The sequence below is a fragment of the Ciona robusta genome, chromosome 11, assembly GCF_009617815.1.
Source record: "Ciona robusta chromosome 11, ASM961781v2".
Taxonomy (NCBI): domain Eukaryota; kingdom Metazoa; phylum Chordata; class Ascidiacea; order Phlebobranchia; family Cionidae; genus Ciona; species Ciona robusta.
In genome coordinates, this window is record NC_143245.1 from 6732370 (window position 1) to 6743725 (window position 11356).

The 11356-nt window shown below is 34.3% G+C and overlaps 3 protein-coding genes across 3 annotated transcripts; 2 read left to right on the plus strand and 1 right to left on the minus strand.

The window, feature by feature from the left end:
* Positions 1 to 1940: 1940 nt before the first annotated feature.
* On the plus strand, positions 1941 to 3733 carry LOC149728855 (DNA repair protein RAD51 homolog 1-like). Its single transcript, XM_089889276.1, has one exon. It carries the CDS (start codon positions 2189 to 2191, stop codon positions 3203 to 3205), a length of 1017 nt encoding a protein of 338 aa, XP_089745402.1. The 5' UTR covers positions 1941 to 2188; the 3' UTR covers positions 3206 to 3733.
* A 155-nt stretch (positions 3734 to 3888) lies between these two features.
* LOC149728856 (biotin--protein ligase-like) lies at positions 3889 to 8650 on the minus strand. The gene is made up of 10 exons (XM_089889275.1): positions 7766 to 8650; positions 7450 to 7640; positions 7069 to 7124; positions 6494 to 6692; positions 6217 to 6287; positions 5817 to 5977; positions 5433 to 5547; positions 5051 to 5110; positions 4598 to 4739; positions 3889 to 4267 (listed from the first exon to the last, which is right to left on the minus strand). The coding sequence occupies exons 1-10, from the start codon at positions 8408 to 8410 to the stop codon at positions 4075 to 4077; spliced, it is 1833 nt and encodes a 610-aa protein (XP_089745401.1). The 5' UTR covers positions 8411 to 8650; the 3' UTR covers positions 3889 to 4074.
* A 174-nt stretch (positions 8651 to 8824) lies between these two features.
* Positions 8825 to 11310, plus strand: LOC149728857 (eEF1A lysine and N-terminal methyltransferase-like). The gene has a single exon (XM_089889274.1). It carries the CDS (start codon positions 9043 to 9045, stop codon positions 11080 to 11082), a length of 2040 nt encoding a protein of 679 aa, XP_089745400.1. The 5' UTR covers positions 8825 to 9042; the 3' UTR covers positions 11083 to 11310.
* Positions 11311 to 11356: the final 46 nt, after the last annotated feature.

Here is an 11356-nt window from a genome sequence, read left to right on the forward strand (position 1 = left end):
TGATGTGTATGGAAACGGACCATATTTAATATGAAAATTGTTGCTGCCGCAATGTGTATGTTAGGTGCATAAAACACGAGATGTTGTGGTCAGTTACTAAATTGAAGCTACACAAACATCCCATCATCGTCCGGCGTTGTAGCACACTTGGTTAGCGGGTTTACCTGATACCTTCCATCAATCGTGGTAGTGATAGGGCTTACTTAGGTCGTCTGCATTATTTGGATATGAAAGTTAGGCCACAGGACGCCACAGTTGTGTAGGCAGCAAGCATACGAAATCGGTTGATAGCTTAAAAAGCATAGATTTGCTGTGACTTTCTAGATGAAGCCTATTTATAAAGTCGCAACTATACTTTAACTGAATGAATGAATAATATTGTCGGGTGGCTTAGTGGTTAATAGAGCTAGTATATAGACTAATCGCGAAAGGGTCGTAGTTGCTAAGACTATGGGACTAATGAAGAAGTGATCAGCAGGATATCATCGAGGTGTTATCTTTACTATGGCGTACCATGGCCTACCTAATGTATTGAGTAGGCCATGGGCGTACGTAAGGTGTTGTATATTGGCCAATGAGGAAAGATGGGACACAGTTTCACCCATCTTACCCCAAACCAAAGTATGGTAGGGTCTAGGGTGGGAAAGACTGGGCACCCTTTCTTCATTCAAATAATTTATATAGCCGTATTATCACGACTTAAGAAAATGGTTGCACTGTCCATAAAAAGACATTGTTTGTATTATGAGAATATTTGTAGCGCATGAAATATAACCCGGTTCCCATAATTCAAAAACTATATAGGAAATTACTTCAAGTTGAATGACTTCCACATTTCAAACAAAACGCTGGCAGCATTCAGTCTCAAATCCCTTCTGCTTTAGAAAACAAAGTAAGCTAGAAAATTTAAACACAAAGATGACAATCCACGTGTTCTGTATACCAAAAGACATGTAATTCAAACCTATTCTGTTTTTAATGTGATTTTTTTGCAGATGAATAATTATAAATCACTGCTCGTTCTAACGTTGCTCGTCATCGGAATGGTGATTCTTACCGAGAGTTATGCAGTGGCTGCAGTTGCATCTAATCTTTCGAGACAAGGTTATTTTACATCATCGGTTTCTTATAACCAAAAGTCAAACCTTAATAGTGGTAAGAATTTAGCCAGTTAAAGACGTTAGCATTTTAGCATGTTGAAAAATTTAAAATATGGTTTTGCCGTTTTTTAATTGTTTAAAACACGAACAGGATATTTGGATATTATGTGTTAAAAATGTCCGATCTTCTCCCAACCTAACAAACTTTTTCAGGTAATAAAGACAACCTGTTTAAAGATATATTGGAGGGAAAATTTATGTAATGAAGATTTCTACTACACGATCTTAACTGCACCGTAAAATACAAAAAAAATAAACAGCAGTCAAGTTAATGTATTGCTTATTTCGCAGCGGGTGCTTTTATCAACGCTTATAGATATTTATAGATATACATATATATATATATATATATATATATATATATATATATATATAAGCGTTGCTTTTATCACGAAATATTTTTTAGCTATCTCGAAATATATCTTCTTATTGTTAGCGCGTTACCCCATTTAGATTATATTACCATAGTACTCTCTCTCTCAAGAGAGTACTATGATATTACCATCGATTTCTAATATTTGGTAATAACTGTTCACAGCAGAAACTTTTATAGTGTAAGTTAGGACAAAGTGTATTGGTTATTTGATGGTATCGTGTATATTAATGCAAGCTATCTAAACCAAGCTCAGGCGTAGTATATTATATTTTTAGGATCCTGTTTTAATATAATGCTATAAGAACTCCCCTTTATATTTTTGCCTAGCTAGAAAAATAATTTTGTATGGGCAGTACTGATATTTAGCGCGAACTTAAAAACAAAGTTTCGCAAAGAGAGTGCAAGGTTTGTTATTAATGTTAGGGTTACGCTATATTTAATTTAAATACAACTATGTACTTTATATTACCTGCACAAGAGCAAAGGGTGTAGGTTTCATTAAAACATAAAACAAAAAAGTTACTAGACGCTGTAAAATCTTAGAAAACTGCGACAGTGCAGAATTAATTGTCAACGATCTTTTCACCTAAAAGTTTTTGTTCTATGCTTAAGTGTGCTTGTAGATCTGAATATTTACGTTAAATTAATCAAAATGAGTGTAATGCAATCTGTTTCCGAGAACAAAGAAAATATTGAGGAGGAAAATTGTGGACCTTTGCTAATTAATAAACTTGAGCAGAGTGGAATTAGTGCTGGGGATATTAAGAAGCTAAAGGAGCATGGCTATCATACTGTTGAGGCATTGGCTTATGCTCCTAAAAAGGAACTTATTGGAGTTAAAGGAATAAGTGAAGCCAAAGCTGATAAAATTATAATTGAAGCTGCCAAGCTTGTTCCTATGGGGTTTACTACAGCAACAGAATTTCACCAACGACGGTCTGAAATCATTCAAATCACAACTGGATCAAAAGAGCTAGACAAGCTTCTACAAGGCGGTATTGAAACTGGATCAATAACGGAAATTTTCGGCGAATTTAGGACTGGAAAGACTCAAATTTGTCATACTATTGCTGCCACTTGTCAGCTGCCTATTGAACAGGGTGGGGGAGAAGGAAAATGTTTGTATATCGATACTGAAGGTACTTTTCGCCCTGAGAGGCTGCTAGCAGTTGCTGAGCGATATGGCCTTAACGGAGCTGATGTTTTAGATAACGTAGCATATGCACGGGCGTATAACACTGACCATCAATCTCAACTCCTTATTCAAGCTGCAGCCATGATGTCCGAGACACGGTATGCAGTTATAGTTGTAGACAGTGCTACAGCGCTTTATAGAACTGACTACAGTGGTCGTGGCGAGCTTTCTGCACGGCAAATGCATCTCGGCCGATTTCTAAGAACCTTATTGCGCCTTGCTGATGAGTTTGGCGTGGCAGTTATCATTACAAACCAAGTTGTAGCTCAAGTTGACGGCGGAGCTATGTTCTGTGCGGACCCGAAGAAACCTATAGGAGGTCATATCATGGCCCATGCTTCAACCACAAGGTTATATCTCCGAAAAGGGCGTGGTGATACAAGAATTTGCAAGATCTATGATTCTCCCTGTTTACCGGAATCCGAAGTCATGTTTTGTATCAACAGTGATGGTATTGGAGACACCAAGGATTAACAATATTTCTACATTACATTCCTTGACATAATTTTTCAAATGGCTATGATATATTGAACTGTCCGTAGACAAATGTACATCCAACCAACATATATTGATCTTTCTTGTACAGTTTGTTTTAGTTTATTGGTGAAATTTAATTTCTATTTCGCATTCATGCCTTATCTCTATTTTCATCAATTTCTTGTAGATTTTTTTAACACAAGTGATTTAAATTCAAGTTAAAATTTTTATTTCACTTTTTTTAAATCGTAAATTAAATAAATGGCTTGTACCTGTACTGCAGTATTGTTAAACTTAATTTGCCATGGGTGACTGCCAGTTTTGTGGATTCAATTTTTCTTCAAAATTGTCTATCTTACATTTTATTAGATGTGTCAATACTGTCATATCTGCCACCCGTTTTAACGCAATAGCCTTACATTGGTTATTCATCCATAAAACAGGACATTTCTGTGTTTGTTCTTTTACTGTTACATTAAAATATCTACAACTTCAAAAACTAATTTAAACGCAGTTACATTTTAGGCGGTTTTGCTTATTTATTAGTGGAAGTGGAATTGTGAAAAGTTTTTACAAAACTTTGAGATTTGATTTTTATATTTTGATGTTTTATTATGGTGAGTTTTTTAAATACATCAATGTCATATATAGGAGTACATTTCATTTGTTTTTTTACTTAAAAAATCATAATCATTTTACAAATATTAACAGCATAGATATATGTATATAATACAATCTTCTACTTTTATTATGAAACATTTGCTTTTAATCAAATCATTTTCTGTTCTAGAACATTATTTCTTGAGTATTATGCCTGGTAGCAATCTAAAAAACAGCAGCATTATATACAGTTAGCATTTATGACATTATGTTTTCCGTTTCAGTTTTGGCAGAATTTGATTCTGCATCATATCGAAGCTGTTTCCATCTGGACAGAGAGTTGTAACTTCCGCAGTGTCATGGCGACGTACTCGTAAGAACCCGTAGTCATCTACCCCAACCACTGTGCACTCAACTTTTGTGTTGGACTCGTCCATTATAACTTCTACCTCAGCCATGCTGTAACAGGTTAGCTTGATTACGATACAAGTAGGTAGGAATGTACCAAAAGACCATAGAACACAGTTACACAGGTATCAAGTAGTCAAGTATAGCTACAAGCTTGTTTTCTACGTATATTTTAGAGTAGAGTAGGATAAGATGGGAAATGTTTACATACTCATAATTGTACCATTTGGTAGTAAATAAAGTATATTTACAGAATTATATTTAAGTTAGTGTATTGTGTATGCATTAGTATTGGTCAATAATTTTAATGCAGCAGAAGTAGACTACATACTGTACCACTTATTAGAACTAATTAAAACAAAAAAATATCGGATTTTTTACCTATGAAGCCAGTATTTATAGTATATCTTAAGAAATGACTCTGCTCCATTTTTTTGGAAATCTATAATAAGATTTTCTAGTTCAGTAATAGTTCTTGCTATAACCTCTTCTGTAGTTAGTTGTAGCTGTAGTGAGTGTTCATCTAGAATAGAATTAGAAAACAATGTAAGTTATCTATATTGCTGAAGCTCTTTCCAGTACCACGGCTAAGTGGTTAGAGCGTTTACCTTCAGCCCATAGCGACAGAGGATATGGGTTCAAGGCTTGACGATGCTACCATTGTTGGCAAATATGTCTTTGGGCAAAACAGTTAGCAGCAATTTGCTTTAACCAAGCGGCATTTATGGGTTGCATAAATCGTGAGACGTCAGCCATACATATTAAGTAAAAATCCCTACAAAATAAGTCGCTGCATCACCAGGCGAAGATAAACAATTTACATTATTTTCTTACCTCTCAGTATTTTGTTCACGCACATAGTTGGTTGACTGTTTGAAACATTTATTCCACAACCTGCAAGCAATGAAATAGTGAAATAATAAGTGAGATCTTAGTGCAAGGGGCCTGTGTTATTAGCCAGAGTTGTTACCCTACAACCAAAAAAACTAAATTTACAAATTAAAATACTATCTATGTGAATTAGTGAATACAGAATCATTTTTGTTGTTTGGTATTTATAATACAATCATATAACATAAAAATATGTTCTGGCAGTCCCATTTAGATTTCAGTGTTGTTTCAAACTTTCATTTAATAAATTTCTGCTGGTATACATATATATATTCATACACATAGTATATCGTATATACATATTACATATAGAGTTATTACTTACCTATAGATGCATAGCACATGTTGTTTAACATGGTAGATTGGACAACCACCCCACCCAACTTTACATGCTTTCCATAATAAATATCATTCGGCCATTTTATGCGTATTTCAACATCCTAAAACAGAAATACCAAAGTCATATAAAACTTATTTTACGGGAATTTGATTACGAATTCTTGTTTTGTATAATATAAATTTTGTTCACCAATGCGGATTATTTAATGAAATTGGGATTACTAAGAAATAGTTAGGAATACAGCCTGTAAATAGGTTTTTATATTTAAGAATGGTTTAAGAATATTGCTTTTAGATAAAATTGGAAAATCTAGCGTTATCTTGCATACCCTGCACTAAACAAATAACACCGTTTAATATATATTTATACCTGTAGTTTGTTTATAGATCTTATTCCTTTAACTGCAGCAGTTGTAGTTATAAGTTGTAGGAAAGGCAAACACTGCCCAAGTTTTGAATTCATTGGAATGTCCACCACTATTGTAAACATAGCACAACCTAATGGGCTAATCCACTGGTTACCACTTCTACCTATTGGTTAGAAAAGTTAATGTTAATTTATAAACAAGACTTTCATAGCAATCCGATAGTAACTTGTCCGAATTATTAATCTGCAATTTTCACTGTAGGTTGGGTTTAATTTGATTGTTGCACGTTTTCCTAATTACAGTATATTTTAATCCAACAACTGTCGTTTTGTGTTTTTATTCTAAACTGAAAGAAGTCGTAATCAATTTATGCTGTGTAAAATGTCAAAATGCGTTAAATACCTTTTCCCATAGTTTGCTGCTTAGTAATAGCAACAGCTCCAAGATTTGGTGGCAGTTTTGTGCATGTCAATCTGTAATAGTTAAAATAACATAAACGGTCTAGCAGAAAAAACACTTACAAAGTTACATGCGTGGCAAAACATAAGCAGGCACAAGGTTTAAGGTGTATAAAACAGAATACCTGTGTTTTGAAGTTGCCCTGCCACATGAAATAAATAAGTGACATTTATTTATTTACTCATCAAAAGTGATTTTATAATTACAATTGAACATTTACCCATCAAAAACACTCATAGTTGAGGTCATAACATCGCTATACACAACAATGCGACCGTATGAACGTGTTGAAAGATTGTTGAAGTAAACATCTTGATTACACGAACATGACAGCTTTGTTGAGTAATTATAAACATTTTCTTCCTTTGTGTAAACTAAGGTTGTTTTGTTGCTGTGTTCAGTCAATTCTTGCACATATTCTTTAGAAAATTGTATAAATGTTAATATCAATTCTTGGAGAGATTTTACACCAAAATAGTATAAATGTTAATAGCCAAATCCAATGTACATATTGTGGCATGAGCAAACAAAGTTGAAGTTTTACTAACAAAATGCTGTAGCAAATTGATTTTGTGTAAGTGACTAGTCGTGCTTGCCCCCCATTTAAATTCTATTATAAACCTTTTTACCATTTTAATGGAAGATTTATTATCCTTTTGAACAAAACCAGCTTTACAAGTTTTACCACTAAAAGTGAAGCTACCATAATGATGCAAATAAGTTCAGTAAAATGTATATAATATATATATATGTATATATGTATTATATATACTAAATAACTAAAACATACATCACCTGGAGTAATATCATTGTTATAAGGAATCAACGCAAAACTTTCAATTTTCTGCAAACTGAAGGACAATAAGACATACATGTTATATAAACCAAAATGTAATTGTGCATTATATTTGTATGTAAAAAAAATGTTATATTCTATAACGTTATATTAATTTGGTGACCTGCAAATCTCTTGATTTAATCGGAAACTTTAAAAGATATTTTGAACATTATATATTTATAGTTGGTGTATATATATATATATATTATTTTTAGTCTTTTTAGATATCATTAAAAATACGAAAAACACTGCATAGAAAAAAGAACATATACTATTTATTTTAACAAAAATTCACTTCCTAAATCTGAACAATTTAAACTGTAAGTAGTGAAATTAACCTCTGAAGGAATTCCTCCTGCAGTTGTGGTGTGTTGGAATACAGAAAGGCAATTTTCTGTTGCATTTGATTTACATTAACTTGCACATCATCGTCACAGCAATTTAAACCAACAGATTTTAAAAGTTGTTTCAACAAAGAACAAACCGTAGGGTTTGTTGCTGTGTCATTTGCCCCGACCAAGAGTGGTAGCTATGGGAAGAAATGTTAGGGTGATTAGACTTTGCTTGCATTAATATAAAGACACATTGATTTACTATGGTTTAGCTACACCTATGATGTGGTTGATTGTTTGAAATAAAAAAGTAAATACAAACCGTTGAAATAGAAAGTTTTCCAGTATTCTCTGTAGAGTGATGCATTGATACATTCAACAATTTTTCATCAACAATGACTTCATGAATGGACTTTGCATTTCCTTTTAAAACAAATGATGGGAAATATTTTTGTTCAAGGACCTTTTTTTCTTCGCCTTGTTTTATAAACAGGGGCCCAGAAATAATCGGCAATTTCTCAACATGAAATGGTGATGGTTCAGACACAGGGATATAATTGAACATCAGGATATTGCCTCCTGAAGTAATGAAGCTTTTAAGTAAGTTGCTGGTATGGGTCTGGTTATCTTTGTCTGAAAAGAATGATTCACACCCCCAAACTATAACTGTGTGAGTGTTTTTAATCCAAGGATCTTTTCGAAAACTGGTGGTTGAAATTGGGTAGAGGGTGTAGCTGTGTTTTGCTAGGCACAGTTGAAGTAGCTTTATGGCTCCATCAGATACTTCATGCCGTTTACCAGGACTGTACAGTAGTATGTTGGGTGGCTTCATTTGTGTCACATTTGGATTTATCTTACACACATTATCAGATTGTGTTTTAAACACAGTGGTTAACACAGAACTGGAGGTGCGGTCTTTGTAAAGGAACGGGTTTAACATGGTTTTCCACGAAGAAAATAGTTTCATATAGTTTATTTCGTATAATGTGCAACACTAATTTGCTTGTCCCTGCGTTTCTGCTCGGGCATTCGCTTTCTGCAGGCCTTCGCGCTTCTTTTTACACTCTGATAATTCCTTTTCTCGGGTAGTTACAAAAAACACGTTGCTGTTCGGTTGTTGTTTATAGACTTTTGCGTCTTTCTTTAAGCTTTCCAACTCTTGCTGTAGAACCTTTTGGGTGTGTAACTCTTGTTGTAACGACATGACTTCTTCACAATAAACAAGATTTCGTTTTGAGAAAAAAGCTGGCGCGTTTTAAGGGGAAGTCCCTTGATTGAAGAATGGATGTACTCATGCAAATCAGATTTCGGTACTTTTGTATTCATGACAAAAGAAAAGGTTTGCGCTATTATGAATGTTTTAACTTTCAGCCTATGATTGCGGTTTCATCAACGCTACTAAATATTTAAAGTTAATCTAGTTTTGTGCTTTCCTACAACAGAAACCTACAGCACATAGGATTTATAAATGTTATGGGTTACCATCATCGTCCCTGCAAAATTCTAATATAGTTTCCGCTATTATAGTTTGCGTTGGCGTATGAATAGCTTATAACTCCGTGCGAGAAACTACTTTAAACTTTTTAAAGAGATTTGATCATGGACTTACTGCCAAAAGTCAGCTCTGACTTTAGTACGTCTGGCTATTGGGAGACTTTCTTCAGTAAAAGGCTACAAGCGTTCGAGTGGTATGGAAACTATTTAGAACTTTGTGGGTTACTACATCGCTATATAAAACCGAAAGATGATATTCTAGTAATAGGCTGCGGAAATTCGATTCTCAGTGAACAAATGTACAACGCGGGATTTAACAAGATTATGAACATCGACATCAGTCAAACTGTCATTAAACAGATGAGGTTAAAGAACAAAGATAAAACTGAAATGGATTGGAAAGTTATGGACGTTACAAACATGGATTTCGAGAACGGGCAATACTCCGTCGTTCTTGACAAAGGAACATTGGATGCAATGATGAGTGATGATGCAGGGGAAGAAACGACAGTCGAGAAAATGTTTGATGAGATAGATCGCATTTTACGCACTGGAGGGCGATACATATGTTTCTCGCTCGCTCAAGATCATATTGTTCGAAAAGTTGTTCGTTATTTTTCAGATCATCAATATCTTGTGCGTATACATAAAGTGTCAACTGTGCCAAACCAGGAATCAACTGGAGTTCAAATGCCGGTTTTCTCGTTCATTTTTACCAAGTTTGTAAAACTTCCTTCTAAGATTTTTGAAGTTTGTTTCGAAGATTCTGTGAAACCAACAAGAATTCAATCAGAAGATGAAATAATAGAATTAACGAAATCGCAACAATATTATGCAATGTTGAAAAATCAACTTTCCTCTGAAACGACAACTAATGCGCCGCCGATTGAATTGTTTAGCAGCGAGGATGTTGTTAATGTGAGATATACTATGCATGTGGTTGACCTGAAAGATTATAAACCAAAACACAAGTTTGGGATATTTATTATTCCACAAGGAAGAGAATGTGAATGGTTATATGGTTCTAGTGAAGGAAGAAGGCAAGTAGCAGAGAGCGCTCGCTTCATGAGATTAGTGTTTGTTGCTTTGAATCGTGAACACACATATGGTGGTATGCAAGCCATTCAGGATGAGTTATCAACAAAAGTTCTCGAATTGTCGCCAAATAATATACCCGAGAATTACCAAGTCCCATTTATGACAGATGGGGGAAATGATATAGGTGAACGCACTGTACGACATCGACGTAAAAGTGATTTGACAGGAGGATTCGTAATTGAGGATTATAAAGGAGCAAATGGGGTGTGGTATCGGCAACTTGTGTTTGAGGATCATTCAACCAGCGTACAAAGCGTTGTACGCCTTAAAATGCTTGATAAAAAGAAAAAAAGACGACAGCGTGGAGCAGCAACAGATAATATGAAGTTAGTTCCAGATGGGTCGTATCTTGCATCAAATTATTCACAATTGATGGTTTCTGGGCTGACGAGTATTATTCAAAATCCATCCGATAAATTTCGCGTTCTGGTTATAGGTCTCGGTGGTGGTACAATGAGTTTATTTATGTTGCATTGTTTTAAGCAGTGTGATATAACTGCTGTTGAGCTGGATGCTTCTGTCGCTGCTGTAGCGAAGCAATGGTTTGGTCTATCTAACGATACATATGAATCTCGTATAAATATTACTGTTGAGGACGGAATACAGTATGTAGAAAAATTGGCGAACTTAAACAAAACATCTGAAAGTAGTTTTCTGTTTGACGTTATTGTGCTTGATGCCGATTCTAAGGATACTACTTCGAGTATAAGATGCCCTCCTAAAAACTTTATGAATGAAGAATTTCTATCTAACTTGAAATATATTATGAAAAACAAAAGCGGATTTTTCTTGAATCTTCTGTGTCGTGACAGTCACGCAAAAACGGAAGTTATTAAAAAATTGAAGAACTATTTTCCTCAAATTTACAAGGCCAGTTGTGAAGAAGACGTGAATGAGGTTCTGATGTGTTTTAATACAAACGACGGTTGTATGAAGGAAAAGTTGAAAGTCTGGTTAGCCAAAGCTGCCACATGGGAAAAACAACTTGAATCAAATTTTCAAGATTTTCAAATTACTGATTTACTGAAATCATTTGCTGTTGCGTAAAACTTTTGTTGAAATTTTTTTTATACTTCAAAATTCGCGTAACATAAGGTAAACATAAGTTACAACATATTTTTATTTCTTTCTTTAAAAATGATAGTAGAAATCATATTATTGAAACAAGAAGTATCTCGGCATGATGCATAACAACTTGCATAAACAATTAAACGAAAACACCAGTCTGCGTTATTTTAATACAACTAATTTTAATTGTATTTCTATTTACGTAGATGTATACGCATTCTGGCCTAAATTGATTAAAATTTAGGAGCCTTTT

Coding starts and splice junctions, on each gene's coding strand:
- LOC149728857 (XM_089889274.1), top strand. CDS start 9,043: ATGGACTTACTGCCAAAAGTCAGCTCTGACTTTAGTACGTCTGGCTAT.
- LOC149728855 (XM_089889276.1), top strand. CDS start 2,189: ATGAGTGTAATGCAATCTGTTTCCGAGAACAAAGAAAATATTGAGGAG.
- LOC149728856 (XM_089889275.1), bottom strand. CDS start 8,410: ATGAAACTATTTTCTTCGTGGAAAACCATGTTAAACCCGTTCCTTTAC. Junction 7,125..7,449: donor CAGGAGGAATTCCTTCAGAG/GTTAATTTCACT, acceptor ATTGTCCTTCAG/TTTGCAGAAAATTGAAAGTT. Junction 5,978..6,216: donor GCAGCAAACTATGGGAAAAG/GTATTTAACGCA, acceptor TCTAACCAATAG/GTAGAAGTGGTAACCAGTGG.